Here is a 27,341-nt window from a genome sequence, read left to right on the forward strand (position 1 = left end):
CCTATGTCACTGGTACTAATATATATCATGAAACCTTCTTCTTGGCATGGCTAATCCTTTATGGTGACTGGCTAAGGCATATACCGTAGATTCCGGACTACAGAGCGCACCTGATTAAAAGCCGCAGGCTCTAATTTTAGAAATAAAATCAATTTTTTACTTGTACAGGCCGCACCGGATTTTAGGCCGCAGGTGTCCCACGTTGTAATATGAGATACTTACACAGAAAGATATTACACGTGAGGATTTTTTAACTTTTAATTAAATCCATATGGTAACAAAAACAAATACATATTGCAAATGCTTTTTTTCGAACCGTGCCTGTAACACGGCTACTTTTAAATATACGTTGCGTATACTTTTTTACTGAACAACATTCCAATATCTCCTAACGACTGGTAAAAAATATATATACTGCAGCCTACAAGGAAAAGTTATTGATCGCCTTTAACTTAAAAGCAGCGTTCGCTCAGATCCAAAGCCGCTCCGCCGCTCCCCCCCGCCGTCCCGTTTATCGCAAACCGGCATTTTTCCCACAAGACGCGGCGAAACCGGGTGTGACGTCATAGCATCCCGCGACGTAGTACAGAAAACAAATATAGTTAAAACAGTTCTAGAAAATGAATTACTAAGCGAAAATATTATAAACTAAATAACTGCCATAAAGGCAGCACAATGCTTTTCTTCGAGTGTTTTCCATGTTGATGAGGGTGAGTACAAATGACTGATTTACAATAATTTAATTGTGAAAGTGCGCTTGATTTATCGTACAATTTCATTGGACCTCTGTAAACTACTCATCAATTTTATTGGTCTACTGTTACGAGGCAAAATGTTTTTGGCGGCATGAAAAAAATCATGTATTAGCCGCTCCGTATTAAAGGCCGCAGAGTTCAAAGCTGTTCAAAATGTGGGAAAAAAGTAGCGGCTTAAAATCCGGAATCTACGGTATGTCAAACTCAAGGCCCGTGGGCCAAATCCGGCCCACGGTGGAATTATCTTTGGCCCGCGAGATAATATCTAATTACTATTAAAGCTGGCCCCAGTAATCGAAGCGCCTATGGCGTATGATATGGCTAATGCTGATTTTATTCAGGTACCAGGTTTTCAGGGTTTTTAGTGTTTATTCGGCAGTCTTGCTCGGCAGTCTTCTTCATAAGAAACGGAATTTGTAAAGTGAAACACTTTGTAGTTATAGCAGAGACTGAGACACATGAGAGCAGGCTGAAAAAAACAGAGGCAACGAAAGCTGCGTTCGCACGCGTCCGACTGATCCGGCCCGCATGAAGCTGCATTTTGCTCAATCCGGCCCGTGACCTAAAATGAGTTTGACACCCCTGGGCTAAGGTATAGCATCCAGTTATAAACATTACTGTGAAATCTACTAAGTTAAATCAAGGTTTGTGCATTTCTTTAAACTTTCTAATCTATTTGCTGGACTGTGAGTGGCAGCAAAAGAGGAATCAGCAACTTCACTGAGGAATGTGGCTGAAGATTGAAAAAGGCAGCGCTTTGTGGCAGTCTTCAGAGTTGGACTGCACCCAATCAGTGAGAGGGAGCACGAGAAGGAGCAGTGATTTCACTAAGGAACGTGGCTGAAGATTAAAAAAGGCAGTGCTTCACAGCACTTTTCAAAACTGGACTCTTCACCCTCCCCCTTTAAAATGCTGTGGACCCAATCTCAATACAAAATAGCATCAGGATTAGCACATCCACAGACTGCACCCCCAACAATGGAATCTCTTATTACTACTGTACTCCTCATCTCCCCACTTCCCTTCAGATCCATAGAGCCAGACTCAGTGGCAGAGACCTGCTCGCCATGGCTACACCCTGGTGCCCCCCTCCCCCGCCACCCGACAGTGTCCAGAGCATTATGCTTACTGTTGGGGACAATGGCCACAGGGGTACTCTTTTCCCTTTCCTGGCTGTCACCCAGATAACTACCTACTGCAACTTAGGGGTGACAACCTCTCTGTAGCTCCTATCCATTACCTCCTTATTCTCCCATATGAGCTGAGAGTCATTGAGGTGCAGCTCCAGTTCCTTAACACAGTCTCTAAAGAGCTGGAGCTCAGTGCACTTCATGCAGATACAGTTATCAGGGAGACTAGAGGTCTCCCAGAGTTCCTACATCTCACACATAGAACATACCATGAACTCTGGACCCATCCTCAGCACACTAGCTATGTATTGAAAGAAAAAAATACTGGTAAGTTACTTAGAACTGCCTGTGCTTGCCCAAACCTGTTCTCACCCAATTCGGTTGAGCCAAAACTAGACAACTCACTGCCCACTCACACAATGCTCACTCCAATAATGTCATCTCCGTTTACACCACTTTTCTTTTTATTGGCTCAAATATGACATATCCTTGATGAAATTTGCAGTTTTCAAATGGCTCCTGCCCTGCAAGATGTCAGTCTCTCATTCGCTACTTCAAACAATGACTCAATCTCAAAGAGACTTGCAGCTTTCAAATGGCTCCCACTCTGCAAAGTGTAGTTTTCTCACTGGCTACCTACCTTCAGACCTTTCAGTTTCCCAAGCTCCTTCTCCCTTGTAATGGCAACTTCACTCACTTTTGCCCGCTTACACTCTTGAAATTCTGGCGTACTTCTAGTGTCTTGCACTGTGAAGACTGATGCAAAATACTTATTCAGTATGCCCACCATTTCCTTGTCCTTCATCACTAACCCTGCAGCATCATTTTTCAGCATTCCGATATCTACTCTCACCTCTCTTTTACTCTTTATAGAAACTTTTGGTATACTCTTTAATATTACTGGTTAGCTTGTCTTCGTATTCCATCGTTTCCTTCTTTATGACTTTTTTTAGTTGCCTTCTGTTGGCTTTTAAAAGCTTCACAATCCTCTAACTTCCAATTAATTTTTGCTTTATTATATGCCCACTCTGTCTTTTATGTTGGCTTTGACTTCCCTTGACAGCCATTTTAAGTTTAGAATATTTCTTCTTTCTTGGGATGTATCTATCCCGCGCCTTCCAAATCGCTCTTTAGAAACTCCAGCCATTGCTGCTCTGCCATCATCCCTTCTACTGTTTCCTTGCAATCAATTTTCAATTTTGGCCAGCTCCTCTCTCATGCTTCTGTAATTCCTTTCACTCCACTGTAATACTGATACATCTGATTCAGCTTCTCCTTCTCAAATTGCAGAGTGAATTCTATCATATTATGATCAACGTCCCCTAAGAGTTCTCTCCTGAAGCTCTGGTTCACTGCACAACACCCAATCCAGAATAGCTGGTTCCCAAGTGGGCTAAATCATGAGCTGCTCTAAAAAGCCAACTTGCAGGCATTCTACAAACATCCCCCTCTTGGGATCCAGCACCAACCTGGTTTTCTCTATCTACCTGCATATTGAAATACCCTATGACTATTGTAACATTGTCCTTTTGATTATAATTTGTAAACCATATCTTTGTTACTGTTTTCTACATCAGGGTCTTTTTACACTTGCAGTTTCTTAGGTCTACCTATAAACATTCTACTCCTTCTGATCTTATATCACCTCTTTCTAATGATTTGATTTGATTTTTTTTACCAACAGAGCCACCCAGCTCCCTCTCTGGCTATCTGCCTGTCCTTTCAATACAATGTTTATCCTTGGACGTTAAGCTCCCTGCTATAATCTTCTTCAGCCATGATTCAGTGATGCTCACAATATCATACATGCCAATCTGCACCTGTGAAGTGCTGCCTTTTTTAATCTTCAGCCGCATATCCAAGTGAAATCATTGCTTCTTCTCGCGCTCCCACTGATTGGATGCAGTCCAATTCTGAAGACTGCCATGAAGCACTACCTTTTTTTAAATCTTTACCCGCGTACCTAAGTGAAATTGTTGCTTCTTCTCTTGCTCCTCCTGCTGATTGGGCACAGTCCAACAAATAGATTAGAAAGTAAGTAAAAAAAACACACACACACACAAATGAAAACAAGTGATGTCAATTTGATTTAGAAACTTTCATTGTTATATAATTTACCTAGATGCTACACTTTGGCCGGTGGCCTTAAAGGATTAGCCATGCCAAGAATAAGGTCACTTAATAAGCAAAGATCAAGGTGCCCTAGACAACTCACAGGAAACACTACAAGAAATCCTACAAGACACAGAGCACAATGCCTTCAGAATTGAAAACTTACCTCCTTGTTAAACCACAATGGCTTGAGGAAGCCTTTAGTTTTGCCAGCTCTAACACATCAACACAGTCCAAGCCCGTTGAAGAACATTGCTCTGAACACCAAGTGGGAATGTGGAAGACTGAAAGTGTTCTCACATCCATTGCTAGTTCCGAATGTCTTTTGTCTCTTGGCACCAAGTCATTTAAACAAAGGTGATTAAAAAAAACAACTGTGCGTCATTTTGGAGATGGAAACCCCACTTTCAGATGGATTAGATGTTCTTTTATGGAGTTCATTCTCGGCATACAGAAAATGCTATCAACTTGTTGAAAATCTTTTGCCTTTTTGCCTTGAGAAGCAATAGTGATCAGTCTTCTTTCACTGCATGGCAAAGGTATCCCCAGTTTATTTTTAAACAGACAGTTTAAGGCTTCTGGACCAGTGAAGAAGGCGGGTATCTCAGTTATGTCAAAGTCAGAATGTTGTGTGACTGAAGAGTCAACTTGGAACTGCCAGTTTTTTTTTCTTGGATTTTGCAGACTTTCAGTTACGGAGTAGTAAAGATTACAGGTACAACTAAACCTGTTCCAGCAAGAGCATTCTGTAGGTAACACATTGCTCAGATTACCTCAGAAAATAGATCCTCTGCTCTAGTCCCTACTACAAAAAATACTGCCCTTAGTTCCCTTCTCCCTAATCCCATGCCTGTATTATTTGATCCTGATATGGAGGGCCAAATGTACTGCTTCTTGGTGTCCAGCTTTCCAGTCATATAACTTCAGCAGTGACCTAGTCTTTTGGGCCACAGTGACGCAGTACCACCCCTAGAAATTGCCCTAAATCTGTTGACAGCCAGCAAAGTTGATTTCATGAATGTAACAACTGAGAGGGATTTCATTTCACTTATTTTATTGTCTCTCTGAACCATTGAAAAATACCAATAATGGTCCCTAAAACATTCCAAAAGCATCAACAGTTAAAAACTTTAAAGCTGAAGTGATTTTTAAAAAATAAAGCAACATTTCCATTCTGCCTCTTTATCGAAAGCCTTCCGATTCCCACTAAGAGTCTTGGATCCTGCAGATGTGAGGGGCAATTAATGTTGAGGAACCTCAGCAAGACTGGGCCTCAAAGTTGGTGCCCACAGTGAACTGACCAGTCCTGCCTTCCACATCTATCTATATGTCCAATACTCTGCAAGTGACAGTGCATGTCTAGTAGTCCAAGATCTTCTGCTGTTTAATCAGCTAAATGCTGGTGATTCCACTAGGTGGGGGAATTGATAACATGTATCATTCACTCCTGGATACTCATTCACTCAATCAATGTAATTCATTAGAAATGGCAAATCAGTCCTCTGAAGTTCCTTTCAATGTAAGAGAAAGTGTTTACTTAATAAAATGCAATGCTAATTATGAGAAATAATCATGTTTCCTTTTTGAAAATAGTAAACATAATTCAACTCAGAATCAGAATAAGATTTACTATCACTGGCATAAGTTGTGAAATTTGTTGTTATGCAGCTGCAGTATATTGCAATACATAATAACAAGAAAAAACTATAAATTGCCTTTTGAAGGTATCCTTGATGCTGGGGTGGGGTTAGGGCCTATTTTGGAGCTAACTGAGTTTACAACTTCCTGCAGCTTTTCCCAATCCTGTGCAATGTCCCCTCCACACCAGTGATGCAACTAGTTAGAATGCTTTCCAAGGTACATCTGTAGAAATTTGCTTGAGTCCTTGGTGACATACTAGGTCTCCTCAAACTCCTAATGAAACATAGCCACTGTCATGTCTTTTATGTAATTGCATCAATATACTCAGCCCAGGATAGATCTTCAGAGATGTTGACACCCAGGAACTCAAAACTGCTCATCCATTCCACTGCTGTCCCTCAATGAGGACTGGTATGTATTCCCAAGACTTCCCCTTCCTGAAGTCCACAATCAATTCCTTGATCTTACTGACAATAAGTGTGAGACTGTTGCTGTGACACTACTCGTCAGCTCGGCACCATCTGAAATCCCGCCAACGATAGTTGTGTTATCGGCCTATTCATAGATGGTGTTTGAGCTATGCCTTGCCACATGGTCACAGATCAGATACCCTTATTTTGCTCAGATGACATTTTACAAACAAAACCAGATTCCTGGCCCCTTGCTCCAGAGAACCCCAAGTCTTTTCTGCCTAAATCAACTGAGATTCTGAGTAAGACATTAAGCTTTTTTCTCTTGCCAATGATTGTGAAATGCATGCAGAAATAAAGAATCTAAGAGTATTTTCTATATTAGTCCTTCATTAATGTGTATGATTAGTTTTGAGAGTGTGATACCATCATCCTCTCAAAACTAATCAATAAGCTCCAAGACTTGAGCATCAATACTTCCTTGTTCAACTGGATTCTTGATTTCTTCACTCACAGACTCCAGTATGTTCGGATTGGCAACAGCAACCCCTCCACAAAATCCATCAGCTCAGGTACACCACAGGCTGTGTGCTTAGCCCCCTGCTCTAGTCACTTTGTATTTATGACTACATGGCTAAGTACAGCTCCAATGCTGCATTTAAATCTGCTGACGACACCACTATTGTGGGATGAATCAAAGGTGGTGACAACTCAGCATATAGAAGGGAGATTGAAAATCTGGCTTAATGGTGCCGCACCAACAACCTTTTACTCAATGTCAGAAAAACCGAAGAGCTGATTACTGATTACTGGAGAAGGAAAACAGGAGGTCAATGAGTCGGTCCTCACCAGGGGATCAGAGGTGGTGAGAGTCAGCTACTTTAACTTTATCATTTTAGAGGATCTGTCCTAGGTTCAGCATGTAACTGCCATTACAAAGAAGGCATAGCAATGCCTCTACTTTCTTCAACATCTGAACCCATTCAGCATGCAATCTAAAACTCTGGCAAACCTCTATAGATGCGCAGTGGAGAGTATACCGATTGACTGCATCATGGCCTGGTATGACAATACCAATGTCCTTGAATGAAAAGAAAACGACAAAAGGTAATGGATACAGCCTAGTCCATCACATTTAAAGCCCTCCCCACCATTGAGCACATTTACGTGGAGTACCGTCACAGGAAAGCAGCATAAATCATCAAGGACTCCCACTATCCAGGCCATGCTCTATTCTCGCTGCTACTATCAGGATGTGGTACAGAAGCCACAGGTCCCACTTTACTATATTTTACTGCTCTATTTTGACTCTATTTTACTGCTCTTTCATATGTGCTATACTTGCCTTGTGCTGTGTATGACCGTTGATACAGTGGTTTGCACCTTGGCTCCAGAGTAACACTGTTTTATTTACTAGTTGGCAGAGATACTAAAAAATCCATTCTGAAGGGTCTCTGCCTGAAATGTTGGCTGTTTCCTCTTTTCCATAGATGTTGCCTGGTCTTCTGAGTTCTTCCAGCATTTTGTGTGTGTTGCTTGGATTTCCAGCATGTGCAGATTTCCTCTTGCTCGTAACTGTTTTGTTTGATTGTTTTCATGGGTATTCATGATTGAATAGTTAAATTTGAACTTAACGTCATCATGTCATCAGTAACTCTTCACTGCCACTTCTCCAGATACACAATTTTTCTTCAAATGCACTGCTCTATGTTGAACATAATTCTATCCTGGCTCAAAAGCAATAAAGTTATACTTCCAGGTATTATTTCCCAAAGTACATTAAATAAATAGTGATATTACACTTGACAGATTCTTGGTCTACTCCACTTCCTCTTACTGACTTGCTCACATGGACACCTGATTTCCTTTGCTGTCCTACAATAAAATCTGGTGGTATTTATTTAAAATTTCCTGATTTGAGCCAGAATTTTCTAACCTCCTGCATACATCACTCCTTCTTGAAGTCATTACTAAATGTGGCAAAAAGCTGAGATCCCACGAAGGGAAACTTGCTCATTAACTTTGACACAAGGATGTTTCTTTTCCCATTCTTAGTCTCCTATCGTTCAACCTAATCCACCTCCTCCTGTTCCACCAGTTTTCATTTTTGATCTTTTCTGATCCAGAATTACGCTAAGCGCCAAAAGAAAACCCTTGTGGCCCAATTTCACAAATTTCAAGGAGTGAGGAGGGTGGGAAAAGTATCCCGGTAGCTAACTTGTTGTGGTCATAAAAATAAAAATCATCTACATGACTTGGAGATGACCTATGCTTCGTAATTCCATGCCAATCGTCCGTGCAGTCCTGTACTTGTCAAGTGCACAATCATAAAATGCCTTATGACAGAGCGCAGTAACATCCCCATAAGCGATTCTAAATCAACAGCTCTGCAATTGTTTTCTCCCTCACTTCTTAAATAATAGAATCCATCATCACACTCACCGTACAACATAGTAGATTTAAACCACAATATAAAGCAGTTACACTGAGACATTTAGGTCTCTATATTAAGCATCCCAGTCATAGTTTATTTATAGATTATAAATATATCAATGGGATACTTATATTTTAAGAGGTACTATATATAAATTATTTTCTTCTCTCACTTGAGCATTTCAAGAGCATCACTTTCCTCACTAACAAGCAGTTATGAATATTTCTGCAAAATAATAGCTAGCACAATGAATTGTTAAATATATCCCCGCTGCAGTCTCTCTCCTGACTTTACTAAATTGCATGCAAAATTCCCTTTGAAAGTCTTCAGTGAAGTCAGAGCACACACCCCATCTACCCACCTCAGAGACTCTGCCATCCTCCGAAGATCTTCATTCTGTTGCTTCAAACGTTCAAGTTTTGCAAGTATCTTGGACAGTTCTCTGCTGGAGCGATCTGGTTGGTCGCTGTCTCTGACTAAATGCCCGCCTATATAGAACAGCAAAGTCCCCCAGGCAAGAAGGATCAACATAATCCATCTCCAGGAGCTGGCCCATGGTCGCATCTTCAGCTGGTCAGCTCTCTCCGTACTCCACAGCAGCTGTTCACAGGTCAGGAGCTGGCATGCTTACGGGATCTGTGCCGAGATGAATGAGGTTCTGTCTTCCACTCCCTCAAAGCATTGTCCCAGCAATCAGATAAGCTCCTAGAATTTCTTGTAGCACTCTTTTTTTCCTCCCCAAATAAAGCTTCCTCTTGATTTGACAACCAACAAATTCTCTTATTAAAAGCCTCCCATTTCGATACTCTGCAGAAAGAGAAGAAAAAGAACCCTTAATTGGATTAATTATATAACTTGCCGATAATAGTCCACATAAGAAAGCAATTTCACTGAAAGCCTAGACACTGTTGTATGGAAAAAGGCCAGATATCTTTACCTAGCCTGAGAGATCCAAAAGTTCATGTGGATAATCTACAGTGCACATTTAAATACTATTTCAGACAAACGCTACAAAAAACATTCATCTAGAGACTGGCTTGAGCTGTAAAGGCAACATATTGGCAGCAGCAGCAGAGGCTGCTGGAAGGAGAGAGAGTACATTTCATTTGAACTGGAACAATAAAGCGGAATTGAAATTACACTTGGACATAGTACACAGAGGTAAAGATCCTTTTATACCATTCTAAAACATTATCAAATTCTGACATGAAATGTAAAAGGTCATCCTTTTAAAAAGCAGATGTCTTCAAGTGTGCTATCAAGGGGCGCTTATTCACTGACAAGAATTTTGGATATGCCAGGACCATTCAGCTGTCTTCTTTGTCATATCCTTGGTTTAGAAAGTGATCCAAGAGCTGAAGTCTCAAAGTAAAATGAGAAGAAATGTCCCTGATATTAAGGCAGCATCTAAAAGAGTGTAGCGTCAAGTAGCACTGGCAAAACAAAGGAAATTAAGAGAGTATCTCCATTCATCAGCATCATATCCACACAGTAATTGTCATTGTTGGAGGTCAACCATTGCTATCCCATGATATCATCACAAAAGCTCCTCAGGACAATGTTGTAGTCCCAGTGATCTACAAACCACTTCACCCATGAGCCTATCTTCTATTACAAAATTGGAATGTTGATGTTTGTTGATGATTGCACAACGTTCAATTTCATTCACAATTCTGAAGTGGCCCATGACTGCTTGCAGTGAGATGTCCTGGCATAGGTTGGTCAGTGGTGAGTAACACTCATGCGTTTACATGGCAGTCTATGGCTACCTTCAATAAAAAGTCTGTCTAAGCACCCACCATTGACATTCAATGGAATTATCGTTGTCAAGTCCTCTTTCACCAGTATCCAGGAGATGATGATTTACAAGAAATGAAACTGGTCCAACCATATAAATACTTACAAGAGCATGCCTTGTCTGCAGACCTTTCCACCATCAACAAAAGCACAAGAGATTGATAGAACACTCTCCACTGTACTGAATGAGTGCACTTACAATTGTCAAGAAACTTGGCATTGTTTAGAACAAAGCAATCTTCTTGACTCATACCTCCACCGAACAGCGCATTCCCTCCCCCAGCAGTGCAGAGTGGCTGCAGCATGCACCATCTGCAAATTGTCCTGCAGTTACTCAGCCAGGTTACTGTGACAGCATCACACAAACTGCAGCTTCAGCCATCAAGGACACCACTCAGTGGATGCACGGGAACACCACTACCCACAAATCTCACTCGACAACGTACACTACCCTGACTTGGAAATATATCTTTTGTTATTCATCACTACTTGGTCTAAATCTTGGATGTCTGCACCCAACAGCACTGTAGGAGTACCTTCAACTGCAGTAGTTCAAGGAGGTGGCTCAACTCTACTTTCTCAAGGGCAATGGAGGATGAGTACAAATACTCGTCTTGTCAGTGATCCCAGAACCTCCCCCCCAAAAAAAATTAAAAACCCCATCAGATAGGTGCAGGTGAAGTTGGGTGAACATGCCAAGGGGATTGCTTAGTATGATTGGAGGTGTGGGAACCTGTGTGGTGTGGGTAAATTTGGAGGCAGGATAGTGCTCAGTCTATTAGTACAGGGTGACTTTGACAGGCTGGTCAGTGAGAGAGAGTGTATCGAATGTTGGCTCTGGGAGTGAGAGGGTTGAGGGCAGATGTTAGGCATATAGTCATGCAGCTGATTGTGAGGGATAGGGACAGACAGAAAATGAAGGGTTGGAAATAGCATGTGGAAAGAAAGAGAGAGTGGGTATCAAGCAGTGGTGATGGAAAATTAAAGGAGCCATGGAAGCTGGAGGAATCAAGCAGATGGTTGACAATTAAGTGTTGGTGGGACTAGAATAAGAAGGTTATGTAATGAGGACGATGAATATCTCAGACACTAGCCCAGTCTATGGAGAGTTCTTCCTTCACCAACACACTACCTCTCAACCTTCTGTTTAGAGAATCTGAGAATCTCATGATACAGTTGTTGTAGTTCAGGAAGCAGCCATTCACCTCCTTGAAACCACGCTGAATCCTTGCAGGGAAATTGATTCAATCTCATTCCCCAGTTGTTTCCCTGTACTGTAGCTCAGCAAATCATTTTCCCTTTTGAAAGCCCTGCTTCCTTCAATTTTACTGGCAGTAAATTTCTGAGCATAACTCCACATGAGCAAATCTTTCCTTCTATTTCCCCTTCTGTCTTTTGCTCAGCAGGTTGTACCTGTGGACCCAGTCTTTGAAATGCTTGTGAATGCAAACTACTTCTCTACATTTCACAGCTTCCCCCCCACCTCCACTAGCTCAAGCAATTATAATCTTGTGCTCCTGTACCAAATCTTTTTTCACCCATCAATCCATTCCACCAACCTCATTCTTAGCCGTCTGCTGCTGATCAGTTTTCATACCCTGCTTTATGTTACTGAGCTCCAGAAGTCACTTCAATGCATGACAATTTCAGCTCAAGAACTACCACTCAGCCTTGAAATTAGTGCAAGCACAGAGTTTAGTAGATATGCCCTGGAAGACCCTTTTCTTCATTCACAACGTAAATCAGCACTTAGGACCTGTGGACCTCTTTTGTTGTGACAAAACAAAATAAAAACATTATATTTAAACAATACTGCTTAACACAGAATTATATGCGAATGGAAACAAATTAACATTTTACTTTACTAATCGCAGAAGAATGTGAATAATCTGCAAATTAATCTACATCTGTTCTTTCAATACCCAAAGTTTCATACTGGATTACTCAATAAACACTGGATTTGAATCATCACACAGTTTTTCAATAATCTCAAGGTGAAGGTGGTATATCATACAACATTAGCAAACCATCATGACCATGATAAACTGACATCCAAATGGAAGATCTCCTGCTGTTTTCCCACTTAATTTCAACTTTCCATTCATTCCCATTCTAACATATCTGTCCATAGCCTCCTCAATTGCCAAAACAAAGTCAAACTTGGGTTGGGAGAGCAATGCCTTATTTTCTGACTGTATAGCCTCTAACCTAATGGTACAAACATCAATTTCTCTAACTTCCAATAATTCCTCCCAATTCCCTTCTTTTCTCTTTTTTTTATTCCCAGTTCTGGTTACCCTGTCATCCCTTCTCTTCTCACCTGCCCATCACCTCCCTCTGGTTTCCCTCCTCCTTCCCTTTCTCCCACAGTCCAATCTCATCTCCTATTTGATTCCTTCCTCTTCAGCCCTTTACTTCTTCCACCTAGCACCTCCCGCTTCTTACTTTATCTCCTCTACCCCGCTCACCCACCTTCCCTCCGCCTGGTTGCACCTACCGCCTGCCAACTTGTACTCTTTACCTCTCCCCCAGCCTTCTTACTGTGACTTCTACCTCCTTCTTTTCCAGTCTCAGCTCAAAATACCAACTGCTTATTCCCTTCCATAGATACTGCTTGACTTGCCGAGTTCATCCAGCGTGTTGTGTGTTGCTCAAGATTTTCAGCATCTGCAGAACCTCTTGTGTTTATCCAAAGCAAATGCAGCTTAATCTTAAATTTGTTAAATAATCTTCAATTCTGCTGCAGGGAATGTCATGTGTAATATGTGATTAAGACAAATTACATTGGTTAAAGTGAAGGGGCCGGAAAAAAGTTGCAAAGAATACTAAGATAAGTGTGTTTGATTTAATTTTATACTGCTAGTTTATTATTTCTTTCTACTTGCTAAATTGCTTTTTAATTATTTTGCATGTTTTCTAATGCTGGGTTCGACAGTCACTGAGCCAGGCGAAGCTTATTCAAGTGAACAATGTGCTTTGCTGTTTGAAATTCCTTCCTGGTGGATCTAATGAAAGTATAAGGACACTATCACAGGTATTCCCTGCAAATGGACAATTCCGTGGATGGCACTGGAACTCTGAGCCACAGTGAAGGGTGGCAGCAGTCAGAGCAAAAATGCACATTCAGCTACCTTGAAGCAACTGACGGTCATGGTTTCAACAACCCAAAAGTGCCCTTGATTCATGAGCATTTTCCCTGCAAAATGGAAGCCTGCATCTCCAGCATAGCCACACCTTTTAAATGCTGGAACAAGAACAAAACCAACCCGTGACATTGATATATAAAAAAAATCCATCTGCTGATGGAATTCATCAATGGTATCATGACCCTTGATTCATGTTCCATGCCCTAACTTGGTGCTGCACATTTACTTAGGACGGGCAAGGTGAATTCTCTTGACTGGAAATAATGCTGCAGATAAATGAGCTCAGTCACCAAGAAGCTCCATCAGCTACCCACCTAAATGGAGAAGATCAAGCAACTCTGATTTAACCTTCTGAATATCAGTCCAGGCACTGCACAGAGCGATGCCCAAGCTGCAAGCATTCAGGTAGAGCTCCAGGCAAAGTCTGTAAATAGCAATAGTTTAAAACGCAGTGAGAAGCTTAAAATAAAGAGGATCTAAAAATGCCGTTGAAAATGAACTGAAAGCAGCATAGAAACACTTGGCTTGAAACACTGGCAGCAGGTTTGTGAAAGAATTGTGATCTTTAGCTAATCCTGTCACAGGTCTCACAAGAGCTGAGAAGGTCCACTTCCACACGAGTGACCTCTGGTCATAACTGTGTGTCTGGGCTTTCATGCGTTTATATCTTAGACTCACAGAGGATCTGGAATGAAAATTGTGGATTCTGTGCCATGTGCTGTATGACCACAATTTTCCAATGCTTTTTATTTTCCATTGAATTTGAATAACATAGCAAATAAATCCAGCTTGAAGACTAACATGCCTGAGGATTTTATAATCTATGCAGCTTGCTGTTGTGAACAAACTAAACGAGGGCTGCATTTATGGTCGTTATAAATGAAGTCACACGAGTTAGCTGATGGCCTGTCAAGCATTTCCTTTGGAGAAATGTAAAGCTGTCAAATAATAGTACCTATGCTAGTAACAATCATTGGGATCATTGGTTCTGTATTAGTAAAATTAATAGACCATTTCAAGTACTCATATGAATCATTTTATTGATGGCTCAATATACTGCCATTTTATTAGTTCTTTAATAAACATTTATTCTTCAAATGGGAGAGCATTGAGGCAATATACAAGGCAATAATTTGTTCTTTCACTATATTTTCTTGGGTTTTTCCAGAAATCTTTTTATTTGTACTTTTATCTGGCTTAGAACTTGTCATTTTGGGACTGTGCTTTTGCAATTATCCAATATTAAAGGCTAAACAGCTACCAGTTCTTAAAAGCAATACATTAGCTGCAAAGCACTCCAAAAACTATGAAAGGAGGTATGAAAGAATAGTTCTTTCTTTAACATTTTGCTGTTTTATTTTGCCCGGAGTGGACATACTAAAAAGAGTTAAAAAGAGTAATTTGGCAGTTTAACAGCAATAAAGCTGATGAAGCAATGAGAAGTTAATACATGGAGCAGAATATTTCTTCTTTTTTTTTCACAATACCATGCAAGATTACATCAACAAAGGACTATTATACTGTTAAATCTTACCAAAAGGTTTTGATGAAAAAACCTGCAGCATTCCCCGGTGATTCAGGATCAGTGTTGTAACTTCCGAGAAGTGCACATTCACCAAGAGTATCATTTACTTTGAGCTGCTCTGACTATAAATGCGCACCAGTCCTTGTAAATTTGATCTTAAATTTCTTTTGTCTCAATTTCCTTCAACTTCATCCCAATTTATTAACTTTTTAACTTTCTGACGATGCTTGCAAGGTTATGAGAATAAGGGAGCATTTAAATGAAACCATTTAATTAATCTAGATATTTATCATTTGAATTTTCAACTCTTTGGATTTTCAATTCTTTCATAAGCTGGATGGTAATTTTAGCAGACCTGTGAATTCCTCAGAAAGGCATGACCATGAAACACTCCAGCCTGTGAAGAAGGTACTTAAGTTCTTCCTCTTTCCACCAGCTCAATGCGGCTGTAGTAAATGCAGGCTAATATTCAGGAACTGTCAGCTTTCACCCCTTGGTATGAAGTTCAGGACCAGGAATACCAGAGCCCACATGAGGGTTTCCAACAGCTATGAATTTGCTGATGATACAACCATTGTTAGCAGAATTTCAGATGGTATTAAGAGGGCGTACAGGAGCAAGATATTTGAGTGGTGTTGCAGCAACAACCTTGCACTCAATGTCAGTAAGACCAAAGAACTGATTGTGGAATTCAGAAAGGGTAAGGGGAGGGAACACACACCAATCCTCACAGAGGGATCAGAAGTGGCAAGAGTGAGCAATTTCAAGTTCCTGGCTGTCAATGTCTCTTGAAAATCTAACTTGGACCCAACATAGCGATGCAGCTACAAAGAAGGCTCGGCAGTGGCCATATTTCAAAAGAAATTTGAGAAGATTTGGTATGTCACCAAAAACACTCAAACATTTCTACAGATGTACCGTGGAGAGCATTCTAACTGACTGTATCTCCGTCCGGTATGGGGGAGGGTGGAGGCAACTGCACAGGATCAAACTTAAACTGCAGAGAGTTCAAAACAGTCAATTCCATCCAGAGTACTTTCTCCGTAGTATCCAGGATATCTTCAAGGAGCGATGCCTCAAAAAGGCATCATCCAGCATTAAGGATCCCTATCACCCAGGTCATGCCTTGTTCTCATTGCTACCATCAAGAAGGAGGTACAGAAGTGTAAAAGATGATTCAGGAACAGCTTCTTCCCATCTGCAAACTTATTTATGAATGAACACTGAACCCATGAACACTACTTGCTAGTTTTTTTGTTTCTATTTTAGCACTACTTATTTAATTTAATATATATATTTACTGTAATTCACAGCTTTTACTCCATTTTAATATATTGCATTGTACTGTGGCCGCAGAGTTAACAATTTGCACCACACATGTCAGTGATATTAAACCTGATCCAGATTCTGAGCAGCAACAGACCTGACCATCACTCTACTGTCATACCTTGCAAACTCAGACACCACTGACCTGCAATTTCCAATAATTTCTCCTTTTAGTGCTTAATTCTATTTATCATTATATTATATTCCCAATTAATATTGTTGGCAAACATTAACAAATCTTATTTGCAAGCTAGAACACTGAACATTGTTGCAAAGTTATGACATATAATTAAATAGGTGTTTTATCTTACAATCTCAGTCACACTTCAGGGAGAACAGGAATAACTGCAGGGCAGGGGATGAGGATGGAATGAAGATAGCTCTGCCCTAAGTGAAAAACTGCTCAGCATATTTGTGTGCTTTGTGAACTAATGGCTTTTAAATTATTCCTTTTCTCTGCCATCACTCCCATGAATAGGCACACAGTGGGTTAATTGGTTGCTAGTAACCTTGGCCATGCAAATGCTGACAACCCGTGCAACATTTCTTGACCCTCATTTACCCATCTAATGAATAAAAATAGAATTATTGTTATGCTCACTTTACTTAGTAACTACACATATTGAATGCCAGATAATAGCTTGCAGCAGTTGATGCTTTAAAACTTTGAAACCTTCTTCTAAAATGTCTCTTTTTGATCTTTGATACAAGAAACGGTTCAGTGCAAGAAAGAGACCTTTGGCCTATCATGTCTGTACTAACTATGATGTCAATTTAAACCAGTCCCGTGTGCTTGCACATCATCTATATTCCTCCATTCCCAATTTGTAAACACCTCTTAAACAATACTATTGTTTAGATAGGATAGTTCTTGATGACAGCAGGATTCAGGTACTTCTCACTTTCTGGGCAAAAAAAAACTTACCTTGCATATATGTTTTAAATCTGCCCTTCTTAACCTATGCCCTAAGTATATGTCATTTCCACTTTGGGGAAACAAACTCTGACCATCTACCCTACCTATGCCTCTCATAATTTTATATACTTCTATGAGGGCACTTTTTTATTTCTGGCACTCCAGAGAATACCATCTAAGTTTGTCAAAACTCTCTTTATTGTTAATATTTTCAAATCCAGACAATATCCTGGTGAACTTTTTCTACACTTTCTCCAAAGTTTCCACATCCCATCCGTAATGTGGCAACCAGAAATGCATACAAAACTTCAGATGTAGCTTAACTAAAGTCTTATACACCAGTAATACAACTTGCCAGTTTTTACTAAACACCCTGACCAATGAAGGCAAGCATGCTACATCCCTTCTTTATCACCCTGTGTTGCAACTTTCAGTAAGGTGTGTACCTTAAGATCACCTCTATGCAGCAATGCCCTGAAAAATCACTGCTATTCACTGAATGCATTTCTCTTGCATTTGACCTCTTAAAATACACCTTCCACTTGCCTGCACTAAACTCCACCTGCTATTTCTCTGCCCAAGTTTACGATTTGCCATATTTCTCTGCCATATCATCTGATGCCTCTCCTTCGTCAATTCTGATTCCATCTCTACCATCAGACCATCTTCACATTTTCATCCAGATAAGAGCTCTCACAACTGATCCCCAAGGAACATCATGGGACACAGACCTCCCAGTTAGAAAAACATCTATCCACCACTATGCTGTTTTCTATGACCAAGAAAGTTGTGTGTCCAATTACCAACTCCCTGTGGATCCCATGTGACAAAGCTCCTAACCAGCCTTCCATGAGGGACCTTGACAATGTGTCTTACTGAATTCCAGTTGGGTCATTGGTCTAGATAGGGAGGGATTTGTTAGGTGCAGGCAGGAGTGTCTCTTGAAACAATATGCAAATAACCCAATTATGGATGAGGTCATTTGTTTTGGAGAATGAGCCTTCATAAGTGATAGAACACTAAGTGAAGGAGAATTTTGAGGACACTTAGACCATAAAACATAGGCGCAGAATTTGCCATTTGGCCCGTCAAGTCTACTCCACTATTCAATCATGGCTGATCCTTTTTTTCTCCTCCTCAGCCCCATTCCCCGGCCTTCTCCCAGTAACCTTTATATCATGGCCAATCATGAACCTATCAATCTCTGCCTTAAATACACCCAGTGATCCGGCCTCCATAGCTGCCTGTGGTAACAAATTCTACAAATTCACCACCATCTGGCTAAATAAATTTTTCCTCATCTCTGTTTTAAATGGACACCTCTCTATCCTGAGGCTGTGCCCTCATGTCATAGACTGCCCTACCATGGGAAACATCCTTTTCAAATCTACTTTGTCTGGGCCTTTCAACATTCAAAAGGTTTCAATGAGATCCCCTGTTTTCCTCCTGAATTCCAGTGAGTACAGTCCAGAGCTATCAAACATTTCTCATATGATAACCCTTTCATTCCTGGAATCATCCTTGTGAACCTCCTCTGAATCCTCTCCAATGCCAGCACATCTTTTCTTAGATAAGGAACCCAAAACTGTTCACAATACTCAAGTTGAGTGCTCACCAGTGCCTTATAAAGCCTCAGCATCACATCCCTGCTCTTATACTCTAGACCTCTTAAAGTGAACGTGTTTGCCTTCTTCACCGTCAACTCAACCTCCAAGTTAGCTTTTAGGGTGTTCTGCACAAGGGCTGCCAAGTCCCTCTGTATCTTTGATTTTTGGATTTTCTCTCTGTTTCGAAAATAGTCTGCACACTTAATTCTTCTACCAAAATGAATGAGCATGCATTACCAACTGTATATTTCATTTGCCACTTTCTTGTCCATTCTTCTAATCTATCCAAGTTCTTTTGCAGTTTTCCTGTTTCCTGAGTACTACCTGCCCCTCCATCAGTCTTTGTATCATTTGCCAACTTGACAACAAAGCCATTTATTCCATCATCTAAATCACTGATAAACAGTATAAAAAGAAGTGGTCCCAACACTAACCTCTGAGGAGCACCACTAGTCACCGGCAGCCAATCAGAAAAGGATCCTTTTATTTCTACTCACTGTCTCCTACCAATCAGCCAATGCTCTAACCATGCTAGTAACTTTCCTGTAATACCATGGGCTCTTAATTTGGTAAGCAACCTCATGTATGAAACCTTATCAAAGGCCTTCTTAATGCCCAAATATACAACATCCACTGCATCCCCTTTATTTATCCTAATTGTAATCTCCTCAAAGAATTCCAACAGGTTCATCAGGCAAGATTTTCCCTTAAGGAAACCATACTGGCTTTGTCCTATCTTGTCCTGTGTCACCAAGTACTCCATAACATCCTTAACTATCAATAGACAATAGGTGCAGAAGTAGACCCTTCAAGCCTGCACCGTCATTTTGAGATCATGGCTGATCATCTACTATCAATACCCGGTTCCTGCCTTGCCCCATATACCTTGATTCCCCTATCCATAAAATACCTATCTAGCTCCTTCTTGAAAGCGATACCTATCTAGCTCCTTCCTGAAAGAACTTCAACTCCAACATCTTCCCAACCACTAACGTCAAGCTAACTGATCTATAATTTCCTTTCTGCTGCCTTCATCCTTTCTTAGAGTGGAGTGACATTTGCAATTTTCCAGTCCTCTGGCACCATGCCAGAGTCCAATGATTTTTGAAAGATCATTACCAGTGCCCCCACAATCCAACCACTATGTCTTTCAGAACCCTGGGGTGCAGTTTATCTGGTCCAGGTGACTTATTTACACTTAAGTCTTTCAGCTTTTGAGTACCTTCTGCCTTGTAATAGTAAATGCACTCACCTCTTTTCCTTCATACCCTTGAACACCTGGAACACTGCTAGTGTCTTCCAGAGTGAATACCGATGTAAAATACTCACTTAGTTCATCTGCCATCTCCTGTCCCCCTGTTATTATAATAGACAATAGACAATAGGTGCAGAAGTAGACCATTCGGCCCTTCGAGCCTGCACCGCCATTCTGAGATCATGGCTGATCATCTATTATCAATACCTGGTTCCTGCCTTGTCCCCATATCCCTTGATTCCCCTATCCATAAGATACCTATCTAGCTCCTTCTTGAAAGCATCCAGAGAATTGGCCTCCACTGCCTTCCGAGGCAGTGCATTCCAGACCCCCACAACTCTCTGGGAGAAGAAGTTTTTCCTTAACTCTGTCCTAAATGACCTACCCCTTATTCTCAAACCATGCCCTCTGGTAGTGGACTCTCCCAGCATCTGGAACATATTTCCTGCCTCTATCTTGGCCAATCCCTTAATAATCTTATATGTTGCAATCAGATCCCCTCTCAATCTCCTTAATTCCAGCGTGTACAAGCCCAGTCTCTCTAACCTCTCTGCGTAAGACAGTCCGAACATCCCAGGAATTAACCTCGTGAATCTACACTGCACTTTCTCTATAGCCAGGATGTCCTTCCTTAACCCTGGAGACCAAAACTGTACACAATACTCCAGGTGTGGTCTCATCAGGGCCCTGTACAAATGCAAAAGAATTTCCTTGCTCTTGTACTCAATTCCCTTTGTAATAAAGGCCAACATTCCATTAGCCTTCTTCACTGCCTGCTGCACTTGCTCATTCACCTTCAGTGACTGATGAACAAGGACTCCTAGATCTCTTTGTATTTCTCCCTTACCTAACTTTACACCGTTCAGATAATAATCTGCCTTCCTGTTCTTACTCCCAAAGTGGATAACCTCACACTTATTCACATTAAACATCGTCTGCCAAGTATCTGCCCACTCACTCAACCTATCCAAGTCACCCTGAATTCTCCTAACACCCTCATCACATGTCACACTGCCACCCAGCTTAGTATCATCAGCAAACTTGCTGATGTTATTCTCAATGCCTTCATCTAAATCATTGCTGTAAATCATAAACAGCTGTGGTCCCAATACCGAGCCCTGTGGCACCCCACCAGTCACCACCTGCCATTCTGAGAAACACCCATTCACCGTTACCCTTTGCTTTCTATCTGCCAACCAGTTTTCTATCCATGTCAATATCTTCCCCCCAATGCCATGAGCTCTGATTTTACCCACCAATCTCCTATGTGGGACCTTATCAAATGCCTTCTGAAAATCGAGGTACACTACATCCACTGGATCTCCCTTGTCTAACTTCCTGGTTACATCCTCGAAATACTTCAATAGATTAGTCAAGCATGATTTGCCCTTGGTAAATCCATGCTGGCTCAGCCCAATCCTATCACTGCTATCTAGATATGCCACTATTTCATCTTTAATAATGGACTCTAGCATCTTCCCCACTACTGATGTTAGGCTGACAGGACGATAGTTCTCTGTTTTCTCCCTCCCTCCTCCTTTCTTAAAAAGTGGGATAACATTAGCCATTCTCCAATCCTCAGGAACTGATCCTGAATCTAAGGAACATTGGAAAATGATTACCAATGCATCTTCAATTTCCAGGGCCACCTCCTTTAGTACCCTAGGATGCAGACCATCTGGACCTGGGGATTTGTCAGCCTTCAGTCCCATCAGTCTACTCATCACCATTTCCTTCCGAATGTCAATCTGTTTCATTTCCTCTGTTACCCTATGTCCTTGGCCCATCCATCCATCCGGGAGATTGCTTGTGTCTTCCCTAGTGAAGACAGATCTAAAGTACTTATTCAATTATTCTGCCATTTCTCTGTTTCCCATAACAATTTCACCCAATTCATTCTTCAAGGGCCCAACATTGTTCTTAACTATCTTCTTTCTCTTCACATACCTGAAAAAGCTTTTGCTATCCTCCTTTATATTCCTGGCTAGCTTGCGTTCGTACCTCATTTTTTCTCCCCGTATTGTCTTTTTAGTTAAGTTCTGTTGTTCCTTAAAAATTTCCCAATCATCTGTCCTCCCACTCACCTTAGCTCTGTCATACTTCCTTTTTTTTTAATGCTATGCAATCTCTGACTTCCTTTGTCAATCATTGTGGCCCCTTTCCCCCCTTTGAATCCTTCCTTCTCTGGGGGATGAACTGATTTTGCACCTTGTGCATTATTCCCAAGAATACCTGCCATTGCTGTTCCACTGTCTTTTCTGCTAGGATATCCGTCCAGTTAACTTTGGCCAGCTCCTCCCTCATGGCTCCATAGTCTCCCCTGTTCATCTGCAACACTGACACCTCTGATCTGCCCTTATCCTTCTCAAATTGCAGATAAAAACTTATCATATTATGGTCACTACCTCCTAATGGCTCCTTTACTTCAAGATCGCTTATCAAATCCTGTTCATTACACAACACTAAATCCAGAATAGCCTTGTCCCTGGTCAGCTCTCGTACAAGCTGTTCCAAGAATGCATCCCTTAGGCACACTACAAACTCCCTATCCTGGGGTCCAGCACCAACCTGATTCTCCTAATTCATCTGCATGTTGAAATCCCCCATAAATACTGTGACATTACCTTTGCCACATGCCAATGTTAACTCCCTATTCAACTTGCACCCAACATCCATGTTACTGTTTTGTGGCCTGTAGACAACACCCATTAGGGTCTTCTTGCCCTTACTGTTCCTCAGTTCTATCCACACAGACTCTACTTCTCCTGATCCTATGTCCCCCCTTGCAAAGGACTGAATCTCATTCCTCACCAACAGGGCCACCCCACCCCCTCTGCCCACATTTCTGTCCCTACGATAGCACGTATACCCTTGTACATTCATTTCCCAGGTCTGATCTCCCTGCAGCCATGTCTCCGTTATCCCAACAACATCATAGTTACCCATTCGCACCTGAGCTTCAAGCTCATCTGCCTTATTTCTGACATTTCGTGCATTCAGATATAGAATTTTTAGCCCATTTCTCCTCTCTCCGTTTAAATCGCTGCCTATTGTGCTTAACCCAGCTCCCCGAACTCCCATCGGGCTATACGCCCCTTGAATTTTGTTGTCCTTCCTAAATTTACTTATTCTTTCTGCACATTTAACTCCATGTTCCGTCAGACCATCCCTCTGTACATGTGTCCTCCTTATCACTTGTTCCGCCTCACCTTTCTTTACTACACACTTAATATTCCGGAACCGTGTAGTCCCCACCTGTCCTTTATTCTTCATCTCGCTATCCTCTCTCACATTCTGGATCCCTGCCCCCTGCAAATTTAGTTTAAACCCCCCTGAGAAGCTCTAGCAAACTTTCCTGCAAGTATGTTAGTACCGCTCCAGTTCAGGTGTAAACCGTCCAGTCGGAATAGATCCCACCTTCCCTGGAACAAAGCCCAATTATCTAAAAACCTGAAGCCCTCCCTCCTGTCCATTATTTCTCCTGTCCATTTTTTAACAGTCCTATATCCATCTCTATTATCTTTCTTATATACCTAAAAAAGCTTTTTCTATCCACCTTGCTTTCTTATTTCTTCCTTTCCCTCCTTTAGTTGCTTTCTGCAGGTTTTTACAAGCCTCCCGATCCTCTTTCTTCTCCCTAATTTTTGCTTTTTTGTACGCCCTCTTCCTTTGCTTTCACATTAGCTTTGACTTCCTTTGTCAGCCATGGTTGCACTATTTTGCCATTTGTATATTTCTTCATTTCTGGAATACATCTATCCTGCACTTTCCTCATTTTCCCCAGAAATTCATGCCACTGCTGCTCTGCTGTCATCTCTGCCAGCATCTCCTTCCAATATACTTTTGCCAACTCCTCTCTCATACCACTGTAATTTCCTTTACTCCACTGAAATACTGCTATGTTCTTATCAGATTTCAAGTTGAACTCAGTCATATTGTGATCACTGTCTCCTAAGGGTTCTTTTACCTGAAGCTCCTTCATTGCTCCCAGTTCATTAAATAACACCCAATCCAGTGCAGGTAATCACCTCGTAGGCTCAACGATAAACTGCCCTAAAAAGCCATCTTGTATGCATTCAACAAACTCACTGTCGAGATCCATTACCAACCTGACTTTCCAAATTGATCTGAATGTTAAAATCCCCCTTTTGACTTGCCTTTTCTATTTCATGTTGTAATCTGTGGTCAACATCCTAGCTACTGTTGGTTGGCCTATATATCCATCACGGTCCTTTTATCCTTGCAGTTTCTTAACTTAACATCTTCTGATTCTATGTCACATCTTTCTACTGATTTGATGCCATTATTTACCAGCAGAGCCTCGCCACCCCTCTGCCTACTTTCCTACCCCTCTGATACAACATGTCACCCTGGACATTCAGCTCCCAACTACAACCATCTTTCAGCTATGATTCAGTGATGGCCACATCATCATACCCAACAATCTGTAAAAGTGCAACAAGATCATCCATCTTATTTCTTATACTCCCGGCATTGAGATATAACACTTTGTATTTGCCACCCTTTTTGATTCTGCATCCCTAATGCACTGATACTCACCCTGCTGGCTGCAATTTTGTCCCATCACCTGCCTGCCCTTCCTGACAGTCTGACTGCACGCTATCTTTGCTTTTTTACCATCCATCCTATCCTGAGTCCTTTCACTCTGGTTCCCACCCTCCCGCCAAATTAGTTTAAACCCTCCCCAACAGCTCTAACCAACCCGCCCATGAGAATATTGGTCCCCCTCAGGGTTTAAGAGCAAACTGTCACTTTTGTACCAGCCATACCTCCCCCAGAAGAGAACCCAATGATTCACGAACCTGAAGCCCTGCCCCCGCACCAGCTTCTCAGCTGTGTATTTATCTGCTAGATCATCCCATTTCTAACCTCACTGGTGTGTGGCACAGGCAGCAATCTAGAAATTACTACCATGGAGGTCCTGCTTCTCAGCTTTCTGCCTAGCTCTGTAAATTCTCTCTTCAGAATCTCATTTCTTTTCCTTCTTATGTCATTGGTACCAATATGTACCAAAACTTCTGGCTGCTCTCCCCTCCCTCCCCATCCAAAATACTGTGGACGTGATCCGAGATGTCCGTGACTCTGGCGCCTCTGAGCAATGCATGCAAAATGGTGGAGGAACTCAGCAGATCAAAAGGAATAAGTAGTCGATGTTTCAGGCCGAGACACTTCATCAGGACTCTTCATTATGAGCCTTGAAGGGTCTCAGCCCGAAATGTCAACTGTTTATTACTCTACAGCATTTTGTTGCTCTGGATTTCCATCATCTGCAGAATCTCTTTTCTTTCTAATCATAATGCCATAAGTTTTCATATCATTATAGAGATGCAGTGAGGGAAAAAAAAGAACCCATTAGGTGTTCAACCTCAGAGCCATGCATCATACAAAAAGCTTCTAAAGGTAACCATCAAACAGCCAGCATAAAAAGAATTATACCAAAATTTACATTAGATCGTGGAGGAAATCTATCAATTAACTCCGATGATAGTAACGAGCAAATGGACCCCATCTTTTCTCAAAATCAAACATAGGTTCAAAGGTTCGGCTTCTAATTTTCTCCAAACTAAGAAAGAACATCACTTGAGAGAAGCATTGTGACAGAGTGGGAACCGACGTATATCCTTCCACTTCAGCAGAATGACCTTCCTAGCTATCAATGTAACAAATGCAATAACATGTTGGTCAGACAAAGAAATACCATGGATATTTTGAGGAATTATTCCAAAAAGCACAGTTAATTTGTTAGGCTGTAAATTAATTTCAAGTGCTTTAGAAATTGTAGGAAAAACTGACTTCCAAAACTGTTCCAGTATAGAACAAGACCAAAACATATGTGTCACTGTAGCTGTCTCAGTTTTATATCTATCACAATAACTATCAACGTTAGGAAAGATTATAGACAATCTCTCCTTTGTTAACTAATAACGATGTACAATTTTAAACTGAATCAATGAATGGCTAGCACAAATCGAGGAAGAGTTAACCAACTTCAAGATCCACATCCAGTCCTCCATCATAAATGTCAAATTAAGTTCCTTTTCCCTATCTTGTTTAATCTTAAAGAAAGGGTGCTTATCCCATTATAATAATAAATTATGAATTCTTCCAATGGAACCCTTCATTAAAGGGTTCATACCCATAATAATATCTAACAGGTCGGCCTCTAATATGCAAGGAAAATTTTTTTCTCACTTTTTTCTTGCTTTAGTAGGGTTTTTTTCCTTTTCTTTTTTGTGTCACCATATTTTTCAATCCTTAATTTTTTTTTTCCCTTTTGAGACATTGTAAGTGTTACTTCGATGTACTCTTGTTGTTTTGGATAATAATAATAATAATAATAATAATAATAATAATAATAAAAAGATTTGAAAAGAAAAAAAAAGAGATGCAGTGAGGAAGTAGATTGGAGAAGCTGTTGGCAGGTAAATCCATATCAGACACACAGGAGTCTTTTAAGGGCCACCTAGTTTCAGTCATTGAAGTGCAGGACTAGCATAATCCTACAAAGGCAACAGGTAAGGCTGACAAGACTCAGGAATCTTGGTCATTAAGATATATTGTCAAGAAAACAAGGGAGCATATGTAGGTTTTAGGAAGTTGAAATCAAACATGACCCTTGTGGAAAATAAACAAGCCATGAAGGAACTTAAACAAGAAACTAGGAGAGCTAAAAGGGGCCATGAAATATCCTTGACAAGTAGGATTAGAATTTCAAGGCATTTTATATGCATATTATGTGCAAGAAAGGATAGCTACGAGTAGAGCCAGAGGAAATGGGTAAGGTCCTTAATGAGTTCTTCATGTTGCTATCCACTTGGCCAGTGAGTCTTCCATCAATGATAGGAAGGTATTGGAGTAGATCCTTGGTCAGGGTTTATCTGCATTTGGAAAAGCATGGATTCATTAGGGAAGGTTGGAATTGTTTTGTGCGGATGAATTCCTGTCTCACAAATTTGACTGCATTTTTTGAGTAAGTGACAAAGATATTCGACTAAGGTAGGGCAGTGATTGTTGTTCACATGGACTTCACAATAGCTAATTGCCTGTTTAGCATTTTTTTCACAAAGCCTCCTCAGTGTGATGTGAGAAACCTGCCAAGGGAAAAAGACTCCAGGAATCAATAATAATACACTAGAATTTTTATTCAAGTGCTAACCATAAAAAAAGACACTTATTACTTAAGCTGAGATAATTAAAAAAAGATCAAGTTAGTGAACAACGAGAGAGGATGAACCGAACGCAAAAGAGAGCACACAAGAGGACAAA

General features: G+C 41.0%; 1 protein-coding gene across 12 annotated transcripts in view; it reads right to left on the reverse strand.

Annotated features, from left to right (window-relative positions):
* The window catches only part of LOC140725132 (alpha-(1,6)-fucosyltransferase), an 839,166-nt gene that overhangs the window by 220,654 nt on the left and 591,171 nt on the right, over positions 1–27,341 (reverse strand). For 8 of the 12 annotated variants that reach the window (XM_073040191.1, XM_073040188.1, XM_073040189.1 and 5 more), the window contains one exon: positions 8,844–9,289. The exons of the other annotated variants lie outside the window; for them this stretch is intronic. In XM_073040191.1, coding sequence (XP_072896292.1) covers positions 8,844–9,046 — 203 coding nt within the window. In that variant the 5' untranslated portion in view covers positions 9,047–9,289. The remainder of the gene's footprint in view (positions 1–8,843; positions 9,290–27,341) is intronic. 12 annotated transcript variants of the gene reach the window in all.

The sequence above is a fragment of the Hemitrygon akajei genome, chromosome 3 (assembly GCF_048418815.1).
Source record: "Hemitrygon akajei chromosome 3, sHemAka1.3, whole genome shotgun sequence".
NCBI classification, from domain to species: Eukaryota; Metazoa; Chordata; class Chondrichthyes; order Myliobatiformes; family Dasyatidae; genus Hemitrygon; species Hemitrygon akajei.